The 25,879-nt window shown below is 39.1% G+C and overlaps 1 protein-coding gene across 1 annotated transcript in view; it reads left to right on the forward strand.

Annotated features, from left to right (window-relative positions):
- Positions 1-25,879, forward strand: part of ANXA4 (annexin A4) — a 53,592-nt gene that overhangs the window by 3,297 nt on the left and 24,416 nt on the right. Inside the window, exons 2-3 of the mRNA XM_036224480.1 lie at positions 18,063-18,114; positions 25,155-25,242. Of these exons, the coding sequence (XP_036080373.1) occupies positions 18,112-18,114; positions 25,155-25,242 (91 nt within the window). The 5' untranslated portion in view covers positions 18,063-18,111. The remainder of the gene's footprint in view (positions 1-18,062; positions 18,115-25,154; positions 25,243-25,879) is intronic.

A 25,879-nucleotide genomic window follows, 5' to 3' on the forward strand; every position in this document is an offset into this window, starting at 1 on the left:
TCTTGATTCGGACTGCTAAACATAAAAACCATAGTGAATGTTTTATCCATTATCAGCAGTTGAGATAAATTGCAGCTAAAGTCCAAACTGCAAATTACTCTGAAAAAGACCTTTAATGTTCCCCCTCAACACCATTAACCCTTTAAGGCCTAGTATAATGCAACACAAGCAGCCCGACTTGTAACAGAGCGGGAAGTCCCATGAATGGCCAGTGAATTACTATGGATTCAAAACTCTGGTTTAAGGCACTCACCTTCTCCTCTTCCAAGAGGTAACAGTAAGTTATTATCAGAAACCAATGATGAGGGGCCCCATGGTGAGTGAGAGCAAGGTCCCTGGCTGTGTGTAATTGAGCCATCTCCCCTGGAGGAAGTCCTTTGCAGATACAAGCCCAGTGGTATAATAAGCCCCCAGCATCCTCCCTCTCACTACTCACCAAAAAGGCATTTTCTGGGTCCTGCTTAGCATCAGCTTTTGCTACTGTTATTTTTTGATGCTGTATAAGGACTTGTTGACAAAGTGGATCTCATCCTTATTAGTGTCACAGTCCCCTTTGAGAATCTAATTAAAGTCACAAATCCTATCTCAAGAATAAAAACACACATTAACATTTTTCATAGTTACAAGAGTTTATGGATAGCCATCTAAACCCAACCATGGACACCTAGCAGTTATGTAGATATCACGTTAAGAATTGCTCTGAAATTGAGCAATGTTTGTCAAAATAAAAAAAAAGTCTTTGTTTACCTTTGTTCCAACAATTTGAATTCTAGGAATTTATTCCAAAGATATACGTGGACATGTGTGTAGAGACCTTTGTATAAGGATATGTACATTGCAGCTTTGTTTGTAGCAGCAAACGGTTGTAAATGACCTAAATATCTATCAGTAAGGGACTGATGAAATTATGGAATATCCATGAAGTACAATATTATGCAGCTCTTAAAAAAGTGATGCAGATTGATAGGAATAGATATAGGATGAGATCCAAGATACATTTTTTTAAAGCAAAATATTGGTTTGCATTGTATGGTACCATTTCTGTACATAAGAATGATGGAGGCCATCTGTATTCTTATATATTTGTTACTGCATTAAATACTTATGAGAAGATACACAGGAAAATTATGACAGTTGTTGCCATGGGAGTGGAAGTGATGTTCTTATAGATATATAAGGTATCTGCTGTATACCTTTTTGTACTGTTTGAATATTTTTGTCATGTATTATCCATCTGTTTTTTAAAAATAGAGTTACAGATATCACCTGCCTATTTTACTATTGTGAAGAGGAAAAATGAAACAGATTAAGAATGTATAATTATCAAATTTTCCAACCTTAAAATTAATATATTATCATATACTTTATTTGAATAAAAAGAGCTAACATGAAGTTATGCCTCAGTTTCCAATGAGGCGAAGTAGCAAACTCTCATTCTTGTCATACATTTCAATTTGATTATTTACTCATTTGGCTAAACTTCAAGCTGGTTCCCAAAAGAACATAAGGCACTTTGAATATCATGGTGGTGAGAGCTCTGTATTTAAATGATCTGATCAGTTTCACATGTCCTTAGCTGCAGAAGCAAAGAGAGGAGGTAGATGGGATAAGTCACAGCCTGTAGACTAGACAGACCTGCTAGGGCAGGGCCCTTTGTCAGGGAAAATTCCAGCACTGATATCAGGTCATGGGGCACTGAGGGGCCTGGCTTTGGCTTAGTGCTGAACCCCGACTTTAGCTAAACTGTGCCTTAGTCTGTGAGGGCTCTACCTCTCTGCATGCTGGAAACTTTGTACTGCAGGTATTAATAGTGAATGTTCACTGGGTATTTCTATGAACCTGACTCTGTGTCAAATACCTGGAAAGTTAGTTTGGTAAAATTCCACCCATTTTAGTTAGATGCTACTTGTATCATCCCCATTGTACAGATGAGGAAATTTAGGCACAAAAAGGTTGAGGAATTTGCAGAAGATCACATATTAGCAAGTGAGAGAGTCAGGATTTGAACTTGGCTGTCTGGTTCTGTATCCTGTGCCACTCTGTAATAATATATAACGGGTTAAAGTGGGGAGTCAGCCAGAAAAGGCAAGGCTGGGATATTAAGCTGACTATGGGGCTGGACTCTTTCATAGGGTAAGAATAGAGTCTATGTCCACACTACTTGTCCAAGATGAACTTGATATTGACCTGGGTCATTCTGAATATTCAGGAGGTCCCGACTGATTGGTGAGGATTGGAGGGCAGATTGGAGAGTCGAACTGAACAGTGTGCTCATAATTCTGGTAGCCCATCCCTGTGGAAGCAATATTTGGGGTGGCATCTAAAGGCAGGAGAGGCTGCTGGGCTGTTTGGGGACTGGTCTTCAGGAGCTAGGCAGGGTGTCAGTGGTCCTTGCCTTTGGGCCCCACACTACATTTATTCAAGCTCTACAGTCTAGCATCCCAAAATCTGTAGTATTTCTAAACTCTCCCCAGGTGATTTTTGTGTACACTAAAGTTTGAGACCTTTTCCCAGATACCGGTAATGATAGGCATTTGCAGTCTGTATTAATCAGGATCTTGTTGAAGTCATAGATCCAGACAGTGTACTGAGGGCATCCAAGGCCTGAAGAAAGGGAGAAGTTGGCAGTCTGATGCTTATCTTTTTAGCCTGGACGAAATTCTTTCTCTAAGCCTTTTGGGAAGTTTGTCTTTATTTCTCATTGACCAGAAGTGGATCACATGACCACTCAGAAACCAAGGGTGGCAACTGGAAGGAATTTACCTCAGAACAATTATTTTCTCCTGGGGTGAGTCCCGACTTCCTCATTTTCCAAGCCTAGTCCCTGAAGTCATGAAGGTTCTTCTAATGAGGAAGGAGGGTGTAATGGGGGTTGGATGTTATTGCTAATGCTTGCAGAATTCCCAGCTCTATAGTTACTACTATCTCAATTTTATGCCAGAATAAACTAGCTCTCATAGGTGGGATTAAATCTGGAGGGCAGAATAGGGGCTGGAACTCTGCCCTTTGTTCTTCCTCCTCCAGGGCTGAATGATCTCCTTTGCTGCCAGAGCCAGCAGCACCCACATGTAGGAGGAGAATTGAATTTGGAGTTTCATAGGCATTGGGAAATAACAGATCAGGCCTACCAGGAGTGATGTACGATTGATGTAGATAGTTTCGAGAACTCTACTGTTTAAATAATCTTTGGCAAACACATTTCCTGAGTCATATTTGTGCAGATATTTTTTAAAGTGTTCATGTTATGCCCCACCCCATTAATATAATTCCTTCTGTTTTTGTTTTTTCGTTTTTGTTTTTTTTCCATTCCCTCATAGTTGATGTAAGATCATGAATGGGAATCAACACTTGTGAAGTACCCATGGAGGTGGTTTGGGAACCTTTTTAGGCATCAGGAGTTGGAATCTAGAATCATCACTACAGAGCGGTGGTTCTCAGTTTAAGAATGTACTGGAATCACTTGAAAGGTTCTTAAAAACCAAATCGTTGGGCCCCACCCCCAGAGTTGTAGATTCTTTGGGTCTGAGGTTGGGCAGGAGAATCTGTGCTTTTAACAAGTTCCTAGCTGATGGTGATGGTATTGGTCAGGGAGCCACTTTCTCAACCACTGAGTTGTGTGAACTTCTTTTAGGTTGAAATACTGGCCTGGATTTACTGAAAAGATGAACATAATGAGATTTTAATCAGCACATGACATATTCTGTCCTTTCCAGGTTCTTTGGGTTCCCTGTTAAAGGCACCACGGGGCCTCCTGACCAGGGCTGTGCTTTGAGTGGACTGGATTCCCTGGTTTGCTGCACTTCCCGGAATCTGGGCCAGGCTTATTCCTCGGAAGGGAGAAGGTGAAGGGACAGCCACACACCCTCCCTCCAGGCCAAGCTTGGTTGTCTGGGCACCAAAGGTGTCCCTAAATGTTGGTCTCAAAACCCCACTTTCACCTTAAAGAATGAAATCTGATACATGCTCAAACATAGATGAACCTTGAGAACATTATGCTAAGTGAAATAATCCAGACACAGAAGGACAAATACCTGATTCCACTGATAAGTGGTATCTAGCATAGTCAAATTCATAGACACATGAAGTAGAATGATGGTTATCAGGGACAGGGTGAGGGAGAAACAGGGAGTCAGTGTTTCATGGGTTCAGAGTTTCTGTTTGGGAAGATGGAAAAGTTCTGGAAATGGATAGTGGTGATGGTCGCATGACTTTTTATTTTTTTGAGTTAGCAGATTGATTTTTTTTAAGTTAAGTTTATTGGGGTAACATTGGTTAATACAATTATATAATTTTCAGGTGTACATTATAATTTGAAATCTGTATATTCTATAGTGTGTTTACCACCCAAAGTCTAGTTTCCTTCAGCTACCATATATTCGATCCCCTTTACCCACTTCACCTTCCCCCTACCCTCCTATATTTGACCCCCTTTACCCCATCTACCTCCTCCCTCCTCCCCCACCCTGTACCCTCTGGTAACCACTAGTCTATAGTCCATGTCTATCGTATGACATTTTGAATGCAATTAGTGCCACTGAATTGTACACTTTAAAACTTGGTAAAATGGTAAATTTTGTTATGTGTATTTTACTAGTTAAATTATGCTTTCTTTATTGTTCCGTCTCCCAGTGGTGTGCTGGAGCATCCTTTGCATTCTTGTATCAGCCCAATAGAGCTGACTGTTACATTTTCAGGGTTTTTGTCAGCTGATTGTTAAATATAGCTATTATTTAAAATTAAATTATATGAATTTAGGAGTAAATAAATTAAGATGTAAATATTTATAAGTATTATATTTAACTCATTACTCCCTAATTATTCTACTCCCATTTGCTATTCTATATATGTTCTTGAGATTGTTTATGTCTATTATGTCTGTGTGGGGGAAACACTATATAGTGGTGTGCTACTGCCTGTCTGTTCCTAACTCCAGGTTCAGTGACATTACTGCGGTAACTTGAAAGCAGTTGTGTTGGAAATATTTACACCAAAGAAATGGCTATGAATCAGGGTTTTCTTTTCTTGGAGAGGCAGCGTTAAATTTATCAGCACATCTCTGGTCTTACTGTGTCTTATTGGTGGGGCAGGTGTGAGTATTTCTGTACGAATGAAGCTCCAGCTATTGGGATCTTCTAGCAAAACCTTCTTTAATTGAATTCCAGCGCTTCTAAATAGCCCTGCCTGGGGTGTTTTTGCAGTGCCTAAAAAGGAAGAGCTAGTGGCCAAGTTTACTGGGTGGAAAACGAGGTGAGTCAGGTAGTAAAAGAGTTACTTTAACCTCCTGGGGCAAGAGTTTCCTCAACTGGAACATGAAAGGGGTGGGAGAAAAAGTAGTAGAAATTAAGTTCACTATTGTAGCAATGGGAAAGAGATTTTTTTTTTAAAGTTTTTATTATGGACATTTTTCAACATACTCCCAAGTAGAGAATAACAAATGAACCCCCATATGCCTGTTCATCACCCAGCTCAACAATTATCAACATTTCACCAAAAAAGATTTTTTTCTAACTATTGGAGTAATAAGAGGAAAGAGTACAAAGGAAAAATTGGGTATGATTTAAAATTTTTCTTCCAAATATTTATTGTACTAAAAAGAGAACATTAAATTAGAAAAAGACTTAATAAATTTTAGGTCTAAAATTAAATTTTATAATATATGCATAATTTCTATAAATATTAGGAAAGCATAAAGATCTTAAAAATGAGCAAAAAATGCAAACAGATTATTCACAAAAAAGGATACAAGTAGGAAAAAAAGAGAAAGATTCAATATTACTGTTAATTAATAAAATCAAGTTAAACCAATTATAGTGTTCAATATTATACCTAAATATTAAATCATGAATAAATAAAGCAAGCAAGCATGCTTATGGCTGTCTAGATTTTTTTGGATATCCTTATACATTTGGAGGACAACTGGAAATATTCATAATCATCAGATATCACAAGGAATAGGTCAAAAAAAGAATGAAATATCTACAGAGGTAATTATTACAAAGATCGTCGTCATAGTATAAAAAAAATCTGAACTGATAGTAAGGATATTGAATAAATCGTATCATTATGATGGAAGAGTATAAAATTACTAAAATAATAAATATGGTGATTGCATGGAATATGGAAAATTAAGAGGAGCGAGTAGAACACAAAATTATCTACATGCTGTGATCGCAACTGTGTTAAAAGATTGGAACAAACAAAATGAAATAAATGGTTAGTTTACATTGTTTTAAAATGTCCTTTTCAGTGCTTGAAGTTGATTTAATAATTTACACAATAAAATAAAAGGGGAAAATAGATGGTTGCTAAAGACCTTATAGTCTCTAAAATTCTGTGACAGTTCATCTTTTCCGTTTGTGGGCAGTGGACAGATCCATAATTTCCCGCATCACAGTGGAAATTCTGTCTCTACCCATGTCCTGCTGCTTGGTTTGGGAAAGAAGTTTATCAGATCTTCCAGGCAACTTAAATAATAACAGCTGGAGGGAAGGCGAAGTTAAGATGAAGAGTAAACTTAGCACTAACTGTCCAGGGTCCACACTTAATTGTTACTATTGTAAAATCCTGAGGCTGCTTAAATAGAAATTAAACCAAACAATAGCTTTTCTGCCATGTATATTTATTATCCTTAATATTAAAAAATAAATAAGGATTATTTTCAAAAACAAACCAGCATTTTCTGGTTTTATCATTTCTGTGATTTCTTAAATTGTTAACATAAAATTTTCCATGATTTTTGCGGGTAGTCTCCATTTCTTTTAGAAGGATTCATGTTGGAGGATTCTATTTTTATGGGGAAAAAAAATTTAGTTGAAACCAAACAGTAATGAAAAGAATGATATTTGGATATGATTTGGTAAGCTCTCTTAAATACGTATGTGTTTTAAAACCTAAAATCTTTCGCCATTTGACTAAATAGAGAAAGGGAGGAAAAGGATGATCATAGAAAATTAATCTTGACCCTGATGTGCTAAGTATAGAATATTTAAGCCAAAATCTTTAGTCTCATAGGATTTATTGATATTATTATTATGGTCATTTTTCTCCTATTTTGAATGTTATGTTATTCTGCCAAATAATGAAGATGCCCAATAGTTTCCTGTTTCTTCTGAATAATTAAATGACTTATTTTCAGGGATAGGCTTTTCCTTTAAATATTCTATAGCTTTGTCCTTTTTCTCTTATTCTCTAGTATTTTGTTATAGCATGTTTTTTTTTTTAACAAATGGGAAATGAAGGCATTAAGAAGATAAACAAGTTTTTTGTGAAACTAAAAATGATAATCTGATTATTTATGTAAAGTGTTTAAAACAGTAACTGATACAATAAAATAAGTGCTCAATAATAGTTGTAATAATGATTAAACAAGGTGAGATGTCTAGAGCAGTGCTATGCAATAGAAATATAAAGTGAGCTACAAATGTAAGTTTGAATTATCTAGTAGTCAAATTTAAAAAGTAAAAAGAGATAGGTAAAATTAACTTTAATAATGGAGATTATTTTATCCAGTAGACCCAAAATATTATCATTTCAACATATGATCAATATAAAAAGTTATTAACGAGATATTTTAAAGGCTTCTTTTCATACTAAGTCTTAATAACTTGGTTAACTTGGTGTGTAGTTTGACAGAACATCTGAATTTGAATACTAAATTTTTATCAAATACTTAATATGTGTTTAGGTTTCATAAAATTTAGTTTTCATGTAGGCTAATATGCCCAAATTATTTCAGACATACTTAAAAATTTTCTGATATCTGAATTGAGTACCAAAGATGATTTTCCTTTAATATTTGCATCCACATTGAAAAATCTGGTTCATCTTTTTTAGAATTGATTTGACTTTTAAACTAAAAGCATAACACTTTTAAACTACATCTACGTTAACTTACTAAATCTTATGCCAATTCAGTCATTCTTATTCCACATCAGTGACATGCATTGGTATTAAATTTTTTAAATGTGTCTATACTTATTTTTTAAACTAGAAAATAATCTGTTACAATTAAAATAATAATCATTGAAATTTAATTATAAGTACCCAATTTACATAGATAATCACTTAACTTGAATATGTCTGTAAAACGTATTCAAATAAATACATTAAAAATGTTGCATCAATGCAAAGAAAAATATTCAAAGTGACTAAACCTGTTGACACCAACTAAATTGGTGATGTGATTAGGTGTAATACTCAAAAAAATGCAACGTGCCTGACATGGGCACTACACAATGCAACGGATCAAGTAAAATGTAGCCCAACCAAAACGTTAGAGTTGTGTGTTATGAAAAAATAGTTTATACTGCTTCAGTTTTAAATTTTAAATTTAATTAAAATTAAACAAAATAAAACATTGGGGTTCTCAATTGCACCTGCCACATTTTGATTGCTCAGTAAACCACGTGTGGCTTGTGGTTACCGCATGTACAGCGCCGGTAAAGAGACTGCGTCTATTAAGGGACAAAGTGAACAGAACACCTTAGTCCCACCCTGTGTACCCTTTTGTGTTGGCATCAGCTTTAAGCAGGAGAGAAAATTGTTTGTACAGTGCCTGGTCCAACTCCCAGTTTCAAGCTAGTTTTCTCCTTGTTCCTCTCTGCTTCTCCACAGTGCCATCTTTTCCTATCCCCAATGCCTGGTCTTCTGAGCTAAACAATAATAATAATAAAATTTATTTATATATATGTATAGTACTTCCTAGTTATTATCTGTTCCATTGTACTGGTCAACCTTGAAATTCGGGTCTCAGGGTATGGCAGCCTGTAGTTTGTGATTCAAAAGGAGAGGCCAGATGTGACCCAAGTGCAGTTGGACATATAAAAGCTCCAGGCAATAGGACAGATAAGAATGGGGTTCTTATTGGTCTTCTCTCCCTGCATCCACTCTGCCACCTCAGTGTTCACCCCAACATCTGTTGGCTGGTTTAGGGGTGAGTAGAGTCAGTAATAGGTCTACCTCACAGTTCCTCAACTCAGGTGGTAGGCTGAGGTGGGGTTTTCTGGATCAGTCCCCAGGGAGAGGTATAACCCATCTCCTCACTCTCTCTCTCCCTCTTCCTTTCCCCCACGTCCATCTCTCCCCCATCTGCCTTTACTTAGTTTCACTTCCTCTCAGCTTTGACATTTCATTAGTCCTAGTCTTTTCCGTTTGAGCATGACTTTCTTTTTTTTCCTCCCCATGCCTTCACAAGATTTTTAATAAAAAATTGGGAGAGGCTGCATCAGAAATAGCAAGTTCCCTATGTAAATCAGAAATACCCTGTGGAAGATTTTTAACAGTTCTGTTTTTGTATTATTCCACCAGAGTCAGCTTGAATTCTGGAAAGATTTGTAAATACAACCCTGGTCTGGCCCACCGAAGGAGTAGCTGATCCAGGGGGAGGGGGAGTTGCCCACAAAACCAGAGTATTTTCAGGGCATGGGAGGCGTCAGAATAAAATGGAACACTTGAGAGCAGTGTTGATTCTCCTCACTTCCAGATCTCTGAGGCTAACCCAGTGTGAATCTGTGAAGGAAAACTCTGCTGCTTTTTTTGTTCATCTGGGAAGCGTTTTCTTCCCTTGTGGGCAAACAGAAGGGTGGTGTTGATATGGAAAGGACTGGGCACATAATACCTGTTTTCCTGCCTACAGGCAAGTAGGACCTAGCAGGACAGCAGGAAGCCTGGCTGTGAGCCTGGCTTTCTCACTGGCACTGCGAATCCCCTCCCTCCTGTACAATAGTCCCCACTTATTTGTGGGGGATACGTTCCAAGACTCCCAGTGGATGCTTGAAACTGTGGATAGTACCAAACCTGATATATGCTATGTTTTTTCCTATATATCCATACCTGTGATAAAGTTTAATTTGTAAATTAGGTGCACAGAGAGATGCACAACAATGACTAATAATAAAATAGAACAATTATAGGAATATACTGTGATAAAAGGTATATGATTGTGGTCTCTCTTTCTCTCTCTCTCTCCTCACCCCCTCTGATAACTGAGATAGCTACTGACTAGCAGGCAAGTAGCACATACAGCCTGGATACACTGGACAGAGGGATGATTCACATGCCGGGGGGACAGCAAGACGGTGCGAGATTTCATCATGCTACCCAGAGCTGCGGGCAATTTAAAACTTTTGAATTATTTATTTCTGAAACTTTCCATTTAATATTTTTGTACTGTGGATGACCATGGGTACCTGAAGCCATGGAAGCAAAACTGTGGATAAGGGGAGACTACTGTATTTTAGTTTCTTATTTGGGAACAATCTGTTTCTCTTCTGCATCATAAGGCTTTTGTAGAGAAAGATGGAGTAGATTTTAGTTTCTCTGGGAAAGAGTATGAGAAAGACCAGATCTAGATTCAAAGTTTTGTTTTGTTTTGTTTTGTTTTGTTTTCTGATGAGGGTCTCGTCTTGTTATATCCCTAAGACTTCTCTTCTGATTGCTAAGACAGTAGAAGATATCAAAAGTACTGGTCAATCTTGGAATTTGGGTCTCAGGATATGGTAGCCTGTAGTCTGTGTATAGTTTTTCAGTGTTAAGTAATTATATTTAAGTACATTTACATGGTTTTGCAACATTCTTCCACAGAACTCTTTTCATCTTACAAAACTAAAACTATACCTGCTGAGCTATAATTTTTTATTCACTCCTTCTTCCACCCCCTGGCACTACCATTCTATGTTATGTGTTTGGCTACTCTAAGTACTTAATAGAAGTGGAATCATACAGTATTTGTCCTTTTGTGGCTGGCTCATTTCACTTAACATCATGGCCTCAAGGTTTATCCATGTTATAGCATGTATCAAATTTCCTTCCTTCTTATGGCTGACTAATATTTTTTGTATGTATGTACTACATTTTGTTTATCCATTAATTCATCAGTCGACATGTAGGTTACTTCTGTCTTTTGGCTTTTGCGAATAATGATGCTGTGAACATGGATGTACAGATGTCACTGAGTCCCTGCTTTAGATTCTTTTGAAAGACTCTCTCTCTCTCTCTCTCTCTCTCTCTCTCTCTCTGTCTCTGTCTCTGTCTCTCTCTCTCTGTCTCTCTCTCTCTGTCTCTCTCTTTCTCTCTCTCTGTCTCTCTCTCTCTCTGTCTCTCTCTCTCTGTCTCTCTCTCTCTCTGTCTCTCTCTCTGTCTCTCTCTCTCTCTCTCTCTCTCTCTCTCTCTCTCTCTCTCTCTATATATATATATATATATATATATATATATATGTATGTATGTATATATATCGGGAAGTGTATATACCCAGAATATATGCCCAGAAGTAGAATTACTGGATCATATAGTAATTACTCTATTTTTAACGTTTGGAGGAACCATCATGCTTTTTCCATGGTGGCTGTACCATTTTATACTCCCACCAGCAGTATACAAAGGTTCCAGTTTCTCCACATCTTCATGGACACTTGTTATTTTGTTTTGTTTTGTCTTGTTTTGTTTTATAGTAGCCATTCTAATGGTTGTGAGATAAGTTCAGTGAATTTTGACAAATGTATACATTTGGATATCACTACCTTAATGGAGATAAGAAACATTTCTATTACCCTCTAAATTTCCGTCTCTGTGCTTCTCGGAAGTTAGTTACCCCTCTGCCTCATCTCTACCCCGAATCACTGGCCCCAAGCAACAGTGTACATCAGCTTTGCTTGCTCTAGAATTTCATATGAATACTTTGTTTGGCTTCATTCACTTAGAATAGTATTTATTTATCAATGTTGTCTATTATGGGTAATGCTTTTTTTTATGTCCTAAGAAATCCCTGCCTACCTCAAGGTAGAGAATACATTCTCCTATGTGAAAGTTGGGGCCCAGGGTGGGAATCCGGTGAGCACCAGGGAAAGTGCTTAGAATTCAGACAACTGTGAGGATGATGATTTTGTCAGAGGATGGACGCACACACAGAATCTCACTGACTTCGTGGCTAAGAGAACTGTAAGGGAAATCTGGTTCGACATGTTGGTAGATATGAAAGTCTGTACTTTGCACACTACAGATGCTTTTAATATGGGTAGAGTTGGTGACCCACACCTTAAACAGCTCACTAAACAGGTAATGCTAGAATATGAAGATGAGAGAAGAATAATGAAAAGAATAGCTAACATTTGTTGAGTACATAACATGTACGCTTTTCTAAAGACTTAACATGATATAATAACTTGATTAATCTTTGCAACAACTCTATAAAGTAACTATTACTATCAATTCCATGTTACCAATGAGGAAATTGAAGTACAGAGAGATAAGAACTTACCCCAAATCATACAGTTAGGAAGTGTGTGTAAGAGGTTTATAAACCGAAAGTGTTTGGACTGTGAGCTCCTGCCACTTTGTTATGAAGGAAGGATGGTGTGGTCTTTGAAGGAGGCGGTCCTGCCTGTCTGAATGGCCATCATGAGAAATTAGCAGCCAGGCTGTGAAGTTGGCTGTCCCAGCTCCAGATTTGGACCTTCCTGCTGCCGTCTCTCATCAGAAGGATGGCTGGATTCTCTCATTGCTGGTGGGAACCTGTGCTGCCCACACTGCCAGCACCTGCCAGACCTCGGTCAGAGGAGCAAACAAAAGAAGTTATTACCATGCACATTACCCAGAAGGCAGATCTACCGCTTACCTGCAGACAGGGCTGTTTCCCGCCTGTAAAATGAAGGGGTGGACTGGGCACTCTCTAAAGTCTTCTCTACCCCTGACCGTCCAGCACACTGCACACCGAGGGAAGTGAGCTCTCAGGGGCAGGCGTTTCCTTACCCTTCCTATTTCTACTTCCCCTTTCTTTGTATACTTCTAGCTCAGCCTTGGAATTGCTCTCTCACCTATGGTTAACATAACATTTTGATCCAAAATAGGGGAAAATCAACTCTGGAAGATCAAGAGAATAGTTGTGTTTGAAGTCTAGAGGGACACTGCCGCTAACAGCATAAGTAGCTGCCATCTAGGGCTTGAGAAAACATCAACATCATAGCTTTAAATGAAAGCCCATAGTGTTTTTGGTTCGTAGCAAAAGCTACAGGAGCTATTTCTGGCATTCCTTCTCTCCCTCCCTACTGGTGCGTGCTGGATAATATTGTTATTATCTCAACATGGCTAGCACTAGGGAAAAGCAGTCAAATAGGCTCATTATTTCTAACCTCCTTTAACACTAGCTCCAGAGCACAGAACAAAATATAAGACTAACTTTCCTGATACTGAGCCATTTATCAGTGGCAAGGCCTGTCTCATGGAAGAGTGAGACCCAAGACCAGAGGGAAGATAACTAAAAGATGAGAGACGACCATTCACAAAGGTTGTAGAGGGTCCTTGCAATGGGAAGGAAAGTTCAATGGAGTCACTAACAGCCTCTAGGATTTTTATTTTTAAAGATAGGCTACCCTTGAACATACAAAGGTATATAGGATATATTACATAGGGTATATAGGTAGAAATTAAAGTGTGTTTTTTAGTGCCTAGACTAGTAGCAGGCTTGGGGCAGGCATTCAGATAATGTTTGTTTAATGAATGAATGTGAAATATTGGGGAAACTATCATGTTAATCTCATGATTGTGAGCAATAATCAGAGTTAACAGCATGTCAACTTTTTGTTTCTATGGTCACTGGCCTGAGAGAAGGGAATCCAATTTCGTTTGCATTTGAAAGGCAGAATAGTTCAAAACCATTACCACCAGCAAAAACCCAGCCAACTAGAGTTTCAGAGACCTCCAGCCCATAGATTGTACTAGGATTCCCTCAGGTAACAAGAGAAAATCACTTAGGAAAATTTGAAGCACTATACTATGCAAACTGAATACAGTATGTAGAGAAACAAGGTTAGGGTAGTTCCATGTAGTTTATTAGAATATGCTTTGAGTTGTGCCCTACCCACAGCTCGTGCCTGGGGAAACTGAGGTATTAAGTAAAGTAGAAAGACATAAAGCAAGGCAAGCACTGAACAAAGAGTACAGGACTCTACCAGCTCTCTCAACAATCAAGGCCACCTCAACACGCTTTTAATTTTTCTAATCTTAATCACTCTAAAGGTTATTGAGTAAGTTAAGGTAATGTAGAGAACTATTTAATGGATGTTCCTTTTCTCCTTTCCCCTGCCTTTTAGACAAAGGAGAGTGAAAACTTTAAGGGACTGGCCTGATTTGGGAATGCTAGAGAAGGAGTGGGGATATTTTCAATTACATGTAAAATATGTATTTTAAACTTTTTTTGTGGATCAAAATTATTATTACTATTCTCCCTTACAATGCTGTGAATAAGTGGCTAGAATTTGGGCAAAGTTCTGTCAATAAGTTACTTGCCAAGACTTGGTTGGAATAGATTATTTCCTAAGATTACTTAGGGGGAAGTTTTCCAAATTTGTCTGCATTCATTTAGCACACACTTTGCCTTCAATTAAATGTTTGAAAATGTTTATTTCTCTAGACTCAAACCCCATCACTGCAACAAAACTTCCTTTAGAAGAATCTAAGTTCCAAGGAAAAAAGGTTGCTTTCATTTTTCTATTTCATAGAGTTTGAAAGCCTTAGTGTTTGGGTGGGGCCCAGTCACACCCTCCACAAATCCGCAGACTAGAAGTTTAAATTTGTCATCCCGTGGGATGTAAAATGAAACCATGTACCAAAGAAAAATGGTGAATGACTCACTCGCATGTGATCTTGTGGGGAAGAGAGGGATTCAGTAAGAATGTGCCACAAGGGCAGCAAACTCCTTCATAATGAACGTTCGGTTGCCTGTTGTGGCATGTGGGTCCATGTTATGAATCTAAATGGAGGCCACCAAGTTCAGTTGGGAATCTCAAGGACAACATCTGGCACCAGGGTGAATTCATCACAGTGCCACATCCAGCAGGACCAGAGAAATTGTATTCATCAGCACATCAAGAAAAGATTCGACTCTTACTTACAGATTCATATAGGCTCACCATACACACATACACACATGTGCACTCACACATGAACACACACACACACACACTGCTAATTTAATTACATTAAGAAATGATATTGTTACTTAGACAAAAATTCTCATGCTCTAGCACTTTGTAGACAGGTCTACATGGGAAACTAAATTCTAATCCAGAGGTCGCTTGGCAACCGTGGAAACAGAACAGAGGGTTTTAGATGGATAAAATTCATCTTCACAGTAGGGAAGTATCTGACGCTGGACCATTGGGTCCTGGAGCCAAGCCACTCTTTCCTTAGGATAGCTTTGATGAATACTTCGGAGTAAGCCTCTCCAAGGATTTTTTGTGGAGCTCGCTTTGCCAGTGGACCTAGTTTTTCTTTAAACGGGTTAATACTTTTCAGCAAGTTGGCTTTGGCTCAGGAGCCATTCCTTCTCTTTGAAGTGAGTTTGTATATCTTTGTTTTGATGGTTATTTGCTGATCGTCCTTGTCTAATGCTCAGGGAACAATCTAATTTGCCTGCTTTCCAAATTCTGGGTGTGTGGGAGGAATGTGCCACACAGCTGCCTCCATGCCTGTAGCCTACTGAAATAGTACTTCAACTGAGAGGCCCTTGTTCCACGTACCTGCAGTCTGCCATACGGATGTAAGAAACTTTATACTTGAGTCAGCACCTGGCTTGTCAATTTCTGGCAGTGATACAATAGGGAAATTTGTTGGATGGTGTAATAATTACCCTTCTAGACATTCAACAGGAAAACCGTGGATGTGTTCTCGACATACCTAATTTTTCTTTATGAATTCATCATAAATTATTTCTGCAGGTTTTTGTAATCTTACTTGAAATAGGTTGAACTTATTTACAACTTACTTCTTTATGCAACTGCTTTTGGGATAGATCCCTTATGTTTAGTTTCCAGCTTTCTTTCAGTTGCTCTAAAGCTGTGTCTTCAAATCTTCAGGAGTCCTACCATGAGCCCTTCTTGTCGAGTGCTGGTCTTATAAAGAAGTCGCAGTTTCCCACCCACATACAGCTTAACCCTTAGGTTTTTTCTGACATCTGCAAACATGTAGTCCCTTCAGCTTTCATCTTTTCATCTTGAAGAGTCCTGATGCTTTTAGGGTCAGTTGAACCACACCCAATCCTGGTGTATTTGCATTTTACAGATGTCAAAGCTGAGCCACAGTTGCTAATTATTTTGCCCCACCCATGACTAGCCAAGGAGCTTTTCAAACTCTAAACAAAGTCTGAGCCATTGGGCAATTGTTCCCTTTGTTCAGTTTATGGAGTTGTAGACTGGCCTTCTGAGAATTCCCATAGAGAACCTTTGGCTCTGCAGAGTGGTGGGAAGTGTGAGAAGACCTATAGGGAGCTTTAAGGAGGAGGGCCTTTCAGCCTTTGGGGGCTGATCATTTTGTGCAGTTGAGAAGAGGCCTACAGCAATTCTGCTCCTCCCCAATCCTTGCCAAAAGTTACTGAGACCTTACTGGGTGCCAGACATTGTGCTACTAAGCATTTGAGTGGATTCATTTTACATGGATTATCTCATATCTAATGAAAGAATCACAGAGTACCATTTTCTGCATTCATTAATCTATTTAGAAACTCATTCGGTACTATTAAATAATAAATATACTAAAGCTGTCTCTATATAAATGGGTTTATGCTGTGTGCTCTCCAAGTTTCAAAATAAATTGTCTGACTAAAAGCACCCCGTATTCAAGGATGATACATATTTTCCTTTAGTAAAATATTTCTAGCCCATTAAATAATAACTCTCGGTATTTCCAGAAGACTTTGCTCAAGCAGTCTTTCCACTTCTCGTAGTGGTCAAAAGGACTAGAAGTGTTTGTGTTAGAGGCTGGCTTTTGTGGGAGGGGTCGCCCTTCCCTACCTCCTCACTTATTGTCGTTTAGTCCAAAACTAGATGGAAGCAAAGGGAGGGCCCTTGCTCCTGAAAGCTGTGTCTGCCAGGTTGTCAACCAATCAGCAGCAGTTCAATCCAACTCACATATTAATGATGGATATGGGAACATTTTGATAATTTATAAGATGTGAAACAGGGCCTCCAGACAACAGAGTGGCTGAGGCCCATGAAAGTCTCATAAAGCCCTGCTAATGGCTTACCCTAGCACATTCTGGGCAAATGAGAAAGAGACGCCTGTTCCTGCCTCCACAGATGGTCCTGGCCCTACTTCATCCCCAGCTCATGCCACTCTGGCCCTTGTTCTTGATGTTTTAATCCATCCCTCAAACACGGTAAGTTTATTCCCACCTAAGGGCCTTTGCACTAACTGCGCCCTCTGCCTGAAACAGTTCCCCTCCAGAACTTTGAATGACTAGACCCTTCTCACTCAGGTCTTAGCTCAGATGTCCGCTCCTTTCCAGTAACCCAATCACGTCATCCTCCCACCCGGGGCTCAGCAAACGTTTTCTGTGAAGGGACAGATATTAAACATTTTCAGTTTTGTGAACCACACAGTCTCTGTCATGACTGTTCAGTTCTGCTGTTGCAACATGAAAGCCACCATACACAACATGCAAACAAGTGAGTGTGACTGCTCCAATAAGTCAATATTTATGAACACCGAAGTTTGAATTTCATATAATTTTTATATATCATGAAATATTGCTCTTTGATTTTTTTTTTTTTGTCAATCATTGAAAATATGAAAACCATTCTCACCTTGCAGACCGTACAGGAACAGAATTTGGCCCATGGGCTGTAGTGTGCTGATCCCTGTTCTATACCATGATCTTGTTGTATTTCCATCTTACTGGTATTTGAAATTATCTTATTTACTCTTTTGTTTTTTTTGTTGTCTATCTCTCCGGGCAGGCCGTAAGCTCCTCGAAGGCACATCCTTTGTCTTAGTCACCATATTATCTCTATCGTCTAGCACAGTGCCTCAACTGTGGAGGTGCTTTATGAACATCTGGTGATTGAATGTATTTCGAAAGTATTTTGCTGCTGTAGTCAGCTTGCCTGTTCAAACAGTTACTCTGTAATTATTAGCCTGGCCCTTGTGCCTTTGGCTAATCAATAGTTGTTTTTTTGATTAAATTGGGTGTTATTTCCCTATGGTTTAACTTCATACAAACTGTAATTTTCCAGATTAATGATTTTAATGACACTTTCCAGATCACAGTCATTTCCCCTCTGTTTTTATCACAGAACTTCTGCTTGTGTGACTGAACTCTGAACTTGACGCAGTGTCACGGTCATGGTAAGTGTGCAAGCCTCTCCCTACCTGGTGCCAGCCACAGACAGGTACAGGATATACCACTCAGGGACTGTTTGCTTAACAGAGGGGAGGGAGGAGGAAATGATAAGGCAGTTTCTTTTTTTTTTTTAAGCACCATTTAAATTTCTTTCAGGGTGGTGAGTAATTTGACCCTGAAAATTAATTCAAAGAGAATCCTTTGAATGCTTCTAACATCCTGAGATACAGAAACAAGTTGCAGTTTTCTCTCTCCAGAAGCACTACGTGTTCATTGTTGCAGACTCATCAAGAAGTGTGTATCTAGCCACAGGAACTTGTCGTCTGCCTTCTGCTTTTCTGGTGACCTGACTCCTCAGAGCTCAGTTATCTGATCCTTGAGAAGGCAAGGAATCAGATCCCTTTGAGAGTCCCATAAAGTTTAGTGCTGAGGTGCAAGTTGAACCTCTTAGCTGCAAACATGGCTCTACCTGAGGCTGGCCATCTGCTCTTCTTTTCCCACCCAAACAAAGTGTCTGAATAGGCAGATGATTCTGATCCCTGCTCCTCTGGGAGGAAATAATAGAAGTAGAATCTTATACCTGGAGAGCAACTAGAGATCCTGCCAGTTCTAGAAGCCTTTCATTAGGAAGATGGGTGTGTAAACTATCTTGAACAAATATAATATACTCTTAGATTTTTTTTCTTACATTAGACATTCTAGAATTTTCTTCATCATCCCTACCAGTCAAAGGCCTACTCATGTCTGCCCGAAATCTCTTACACTTTAATTTAAAATCTATTTCTTGTTAATTGATTGTCCCTGGACAAGAAGAACATTTATTCAGAAATGTTTACAGTGCCCCTACTTTGTGCCAGATGTGGTACTTGGCTCTGGGGACTCAGAATTAATGGGACACTCTTCCTGTCCTCAACAAGTTCATAGCCTTCCTACATGTGATGATTGTAACCACGCGACCGTTTAATGTGCTTTCCCCTCAAGGAAAATTGCCTCAGTTGTTCTCATCTTTCCCATCATGACTGTTACTTATTGGACAGGTAAAGGACATGTTTAAAGGAAAAGAAAAACACAAAATAGTCACAATATTGTAATTCCAAGTTACTTTCCATCATTTTATTTTAGACCTTACATATGTAATGGTTTTTAAGCAGAAGTAATAAGAGCATAAATGGCAGTTAAGTATGTATTTACTCTAATCTTTGCTTTGCTAACATGTTCATGTTACACTTTGTGACTTGTTAAAATTATTTGCTCTAGATGGTAGAAGTGTTGATGTTTTAATTTCTTCTTAAATTTGAAAAAAATTGCAAATCTCTACAATGTCTACATGATACATTCTAAAGAGAAAACATTTTTAAAAGCTATTGTTTTCAAGTATTTAAAAAAATTTTTATAGAGGTTTAATTTACATACAGCAAAATGCACGATGCTTAAGGTTACTGATGGAGAAGTTTTTACAAATATATTTACCTACTCCTCTATCAAGATAGAACATTTCATCACTCCGGAAAGTTCCTTCCTGCCCCTTCCAGAAATGCTCCTTATTCCACCCCAGAAATGCAACCATAGAGAGTGATTGTTTTGCCTGTTCTAGAACACCTTATAAATGGAATCGTGGAGCAAGTACTCTTTTGTGTCTGACTTCTACCACTGAGCATTATATTTTTTACAGTCTATCCATGTTGCTGTAAGTATCGGCAGTTTGTTCCTCTATTCTTTTTTTTATCGCTGATTAGTATTCCATTACATTGTATTTCTATCTTTTCAACTTTTATCATTTTCATTACTTTCATAATAACTGAATAATATTTCATTGATTGTGATGTAACACCTATTTCTAGCTGTTCATTTCTGTCATTCTTTCCCACATCCTCCCTGTTTCCTTTGTCTGCTGCCACCAGAAACCTTCCTAGGGTGGATTCCCCTGCCTGCCCAGAATGGATAATGGTACATTATACCCTGGAATTTAATCAATATGGATACTTTAGCACTAACAGGAACAAATTTCCCAAGCTTATTTTTTTCCTGGAGAAAAGAGTCACTAAGAATGCTAACTGATAAGTTGAAACACAATTGCACGTCCCTCTATCGATTCATCTTGTTAGATATTAATTTTAATCCTAGAGTAATGTCCCTGAACAATGCAGTTTGCTTTAAAGTTGAATGCAGTTTGCTTTAAAGTTGAATGCAGTATTTGAATAGCACCCAATTTTTTTTTTCAATATTTGAATTCCAAAAGAACCGTATGAAAATTTGACTAAGAAAGCTGTCTCATGGTGGGGCCAAGGGCTGACTTAGTCCATGTTGGAATTTTGACAGAAAATCTCCAACTTGCTTATTACTACCAGTAATATTAGAAGAAAAGAAATGAAGTGCCTGTATTAATTTCTTAGGGCTGCCGAAGTGATGCATCACTAACTGGGTGACTCAAAATAATAGAAATTTGTCTCATAGTTCAGGAGGCTAGAAACACAAAACAAAGATTGGCAGGCACAGCCACAGTCCCTCTGAAACCTGTGGGATACTGCTGCCGCTTTCTAGCTGCTGGTGGTTTGCTGGCAATCCCAGGTGTTCCTGGGCTTGCAGCTGCCTAACTCCCCTCTCTACCTTCATTGTCACGTGTGTTTCTCTGTCTTCACATGCTGTTTTCTTATAAAGCACCAGTCATATTGGATTAAGGACTCAACGTACTGTAGGATGACCTCATTTTAACTTAATTATAGCTACAATGACCATATTTCCAAATAAGATCATATTCTGAGGAACTAGGGCTTAGGACTTCAACATATCTTTTTTTTTTTTTTTAATTCCAAGGCAGGGGTGGGGGGCGGTATATAATTCATAACAGTGCCCATGGAAGTTAATCTCATAGATTTCTACTTTCCTCTGTCAGGTGCATGAGGGTGATGACTGACTGCTGGATGCTCACCATGTCTAAGAGTAAAAGCCTGGCCTTTCTGTAAATGAGGCCCACACTCTCTGGTGTCTGAGACCTTTGGATGAGCTTAATGTGGGCCAGAGTGGGCCCAGGCCAAGGGGAACTAGCTCAAGTAGAGCTCAAATCTGACTTGCTAAAGAGCTGCCTTTAGGTATAAAAAGTCTCCATACCTTTAATTGTCCCATATTACATCCTTGGAGCAAATTAAATCATCAGAGAGCTTTAGAACTATTCTACATGGTTTTTGCCATCTTATACAAATGCTCTAGTCTGGATTTTGCTTTGGCATTACCCCATAGACTTACAGAAATAAATGTAAGAATCTCACAATTATGCTTATTGTGGAGATGTTGTTGAAGTCATATTTAATGATGATGATGATGGTAGCCACTGAGTTTGAGTTTTTGTTTTAGAATTTACTATTTGTTCTGTGCTAAGTTCTTTGCTGTATCATATTGCTTCATTATTACAACAATTCTGTGGGTTGATATCATTATTCTTAATATGCAAGTGAGAAAAATAAATTTCCCTAGACCATGCAGCTAGAAAAAGGGTTGAAGCCAAGATTCAAAGTAGGGTCTATCCCACTCCAATTTCTGTGATCCTTCCCACTAAGCTTCTTAGCTCTCACTATAGCCCACCATGTCTCCTTCCTGAAGACCCACAGGTGAAATTTCCCCCAAATACTGGGATTCTGTTTATAGTGTTCATTGCCCACCTGGTGATGTAGAGGAGACAGAGCTGACCGTGTGAATATTACATTTTACTGGAATCATGGGCACAAGGCTATGGGGTACATTTCAGTTACATCTTATGTAAGTTAAAATCCTTCTCCCTTTGTAATAATTCATAGTCATGTCCTTGTTCTGTTCCCTCTCATCACCATAACATCCTACCACTTGCGGTTGCTAAAAGGGGTATTATCCGAAACGTCAGGAGAAACAGACCTGCTGATGTGACCTCAGCCCCAGGTAGCCTTCCTTGGTCCTCTTCTTACCTGCAGCTTGTAGGCTCATTGCATCTTAAGAGCATACAGCACCAACTGTGAACAGAGGAAGGTGTCCAGATAGGTCTGAATGCCATTGACATCTGGGTGAATATCACTTAGATCCTTCCCCACGTGCAGCCTTAGCCAGTTAAAATGCACACAGTAATTAATGGCAATGCCTGACAAATTAAGGGAAAGGAGACAGTGTGGGCTATGGCTAATTGTGGTACTTTTTAAAACAAGAAAACAGTTCAGAATATTAAAACACAGGTTGCTAAAGCGTGTAATAATGCTTAGTGTCTGTGAACAGAGAAGATACTGTGTATTAAAAACCAAAGTAGTTCTATTCTACCCTCTGCTGCTAAATCAGAAAGCCCAGAAGAGCTCAGCTAATGCCCATTGCCTCTCTCTAAACTCAGTACAAAGAAACGCAGGGCAATTTGGGGGAGATTGATCTCTTCTCATAGATACAGTAATTTTCATTATTGATTAAAATTCCTCTTGCTTTGGCTTCTGCGGCTTGCCTCTCATAATTACACAGGATTTTAAGGTCTGCATTTTGGTTTCCTTACCACCCTCCTAGCTTTACCGTATTTTCTTAAATTTCTCTATGTATTTATTTATTTTTTATTGAGTTACATGTGCTGCTTCACACAAGTAACGTTAATGAGTCGGTAAATACATTTGTAATATTCGGAGCACATGGATCCTAATTAGTACAGTTATCTCTAAGTCATAATCCAACTAGATGGTTCCTGTTGGTCACTAACCCATGTTTTGCTTGTTGATATTTTTAATTTTTAATCTTTATTTGTAGGGGGTCAGTTTTACTAGCTTTTTAACACTTGGACATGATAGAGTATGTCTTTAAAGCATGTAGATCATTTCCAGGGACACTAGTCATCATCTCTGTTGTCTGGAGTTGCTGTCTCCTCCTCATATGAGGTTTCCCATTCTCTCCTCTGCCCACTTGGTCAGGCTTCGGTCTCCTCCAGTCCGGTGGAAAAGTTCTTGTCAGTGTCACCAGGAACCTTCATGTTGCCAAATCTGACCGTCATTTCTTTGTCCTCCTCTTAAACTTACCTCAGCAGGTACTGACCATTCTCTCCTTCCTCAGCCTCTGGACAACACACTGTCATGGTTTTCCTTTTACCTCAAGGACCAATCCTTCTTGGTCATCCTCTCTGGGTTCTCCTTTCTCTCCTGGACCTATGCTCTGGAGAGGCCCAGGCTGTCTTAGGACCCTCTTCTTTGTCTTTACTTTCTCCCTACATCATCTCATCCAATACCATCCAAATGCTGATGTGTCCTAAATATATTACTCTAGACTTGACCTCTACTTATATTGTATAACCAACTGTCCTTTTGGCAACCGTACCTGGATGTTTAATGGATATTGCAAATGTAATGTTTTGAAAATAGAATTTCTAAATCCTACTCTCGACTGCCACCCCAAATTTGGTTGTCTTCCTCCAGTTTTCCCCAGCTAGGTAATTAATACCACTCTCTCCACTCAGCTGCTCAGAGGAAACTATTTAGAGTTTCACTTGATTCTTTTCTTTCCTCAACTCTCACATCAGTCCATCAGCAAGTTCTGCTGCCTTTGCTCCAAAATATGTGCTGAGTCTGTCTCTTTCCATCTTTACTATTTCATCTTTGTTTTACATCATATCCCTGGATCTAGGCCTAGATTCTCAAGTAGTGTCTGCATCTCCCTACAGCAGCCTCAGTGGTCTTTTTAACACGTAAATCAGATCATTTCCCCCATTCCCTTGTTTAAATTCTGTCAGTGGCTTCCCACTGAACTTAGAATAAAATATAAACTCCTTATCTGGCTTGTGAGGGCTGCCTTGTTCTGGCCCCAGCCTACTTCTCTGATTCATTCTTGTCTTCCTTTCTTCCTCTTTTTCTTTCCTTCCTCCTTCCCTCCCTCTCTCCTTCCTTCTCTCTCTCTCTCTCTTTCCCTCCCTCCCTCCCTTCCTCCCTCTCTCCCTCTTCCTTCCTCCTTCTTTTCTTCTTTCTTTTTTTAAAAAAATTATTATGCAAAAGTTTAAGCACATGCAAAAGTAGACCAAACATTAAAAAGAATGCCTTTGTACCTATTAATTATTCACTCTTGGTCAGTCTTGTTTCTTCTTTATTTTCATTTATTTCCCCCAACCTGTATTATTTTGAAGTAAATTCCAGACATCTTATCATCTCATATGTGAACTATTTCAGTATGTATAATACGAAAATGCTTTTAAAAAAACAGAAACACAAAACCATTACCATACCTAAAAATGTTAGCGCTGATTCTGTAATGTCATCAATATCAAGTCAGTGTTCAAATTTCTGATGGTCTCCTAAACGTCATACTTTTTTAGTGTTTGTTTGATTCAGGATCCAGATAGGGGTCACCCATATGATTATTGATATGCCTCTTTAACCTCTTCTTAGCTATAATTCCCCTCCATCTCTCTTTTCTAATTCCCCTTGCAATGTATTTGTTTCCAACCCTGTGGTGTGGGTCAACATTTTCATCCCTCTCCTATATACTGTAAGTTAGTATGTGTCTCTAGAAGCTTGATTAGATTCAGGTTTGATGTTTTTTCCCCTTTTCGTGGAAGGCACAAGATTACTGCATAGGCTGTTGTTACTGTTCTCTTCTTTGTCCACCAACTTGAGCCACACTGGCCTCTGTCCTGCTGCTCCAGTTAAAGCTAGTTCCAGCCTCCCTCAGGGCCTTGGCCTTAGCTGTTTCCTCTGCCTGTAACCTTTTCACCCCTGATCTTTGCATGGTCAGCTGCTTTGTGTCATTCAGATCTCAGCCTAAATGTTATTCCTCAGAGCATCCCCTCCAGGACCACTCTTTCTGCTCCCTAGCACTTCTCACCATCCAGCACTTGGTGAAAAATTTGTTCTTTGGCTTGTTTACTGTCTGCCCCTCCCTCCTCTCCCCCCTAAACTAGTATGAACGGCTTCATGGGAACAAGGACCTCATCTATCATTGTCCCTGCTGTATCTTCAACACCTAGAGTAGTGTCTGGCCCATGGCAGGTGCTCAGCAAATGTTTGCTCAGTGAGTTGTCTCCATATTGGTAAGATGCTGCCTCTCAGTAATATTTCTCTGCATTCAGGCGGCCAAAGGAGGCACCATCAAAGCTGCTTCAGGATTCAATGCCACTGAAGATGCCCAGACCCTGAGAAAGGCCATGAAAGGGTTCGGTAAGTACCCCACTCCCGTGTGTGTTGTGCAGAGTCACAGACACACAGGGAGGGTTCTGTGTCCACTGGCGATTATGAGTAGGTCTCACTCAGAGAAAACACAGTAGGAACAAGTTGGCTTTTCTGGACCAATTAGATGGAAGGGCATGAATTATTCATTTTTACTACAGAATTTTTAATGTGTTCATTCTGTGTTTTCCTAATTATTTAAATCTGTTTTGCATTACAACACTATGAATCTATATCTAAAAATTTAGAAATCTATTTGTTTTCCAGTTAGTGCTGGATGTGTGTAATGCCATAAGGTTTACAAAGCACTTTCACAAATGTCTCAGTGGATAGGTAGCATGACCCTGTGATTTAGTGAAAAGGCTCTTGCTGTTGTTATTTTTGCCCTACTTTGCAGAAGTGAAACTGAGACCCAGAGAAGTTAAGTCACATACTAAGTCACACAGTGAGTAGAACTGAGCCATGAGTCACACTCAGCAGAGCCCAGAGCCAAGCTTGAGCTTGCCCACGCTAAGTCCACATTCTTTCCCTTGAGCCCCTCCTCCTGTGGCTGTGATGGGCACAGCTGTGCAGGCCTGACATGCAGTGTGTGGGATTTTCTATGAGAAGGCTGTGTGTACATGACCAG

The sequence above is a fragment of the Rousettus aegyptiacus genome, unplaced genomic scaffold, assembly GCF_014176215.1.
Source record: "Rousettus aegyptiacus isolate mRouAeg1 unplaced genomic scaffold, mRouAeg1.p scaffold_m13_p_7, whole genome shotgun sequence".
Lineage (NCBI taxonomy): Eukaryota > Metazoa > Chordata > Mammalia > Chiroptera > Pteropodidae > Rousettus > Rousettus aegyptiacus.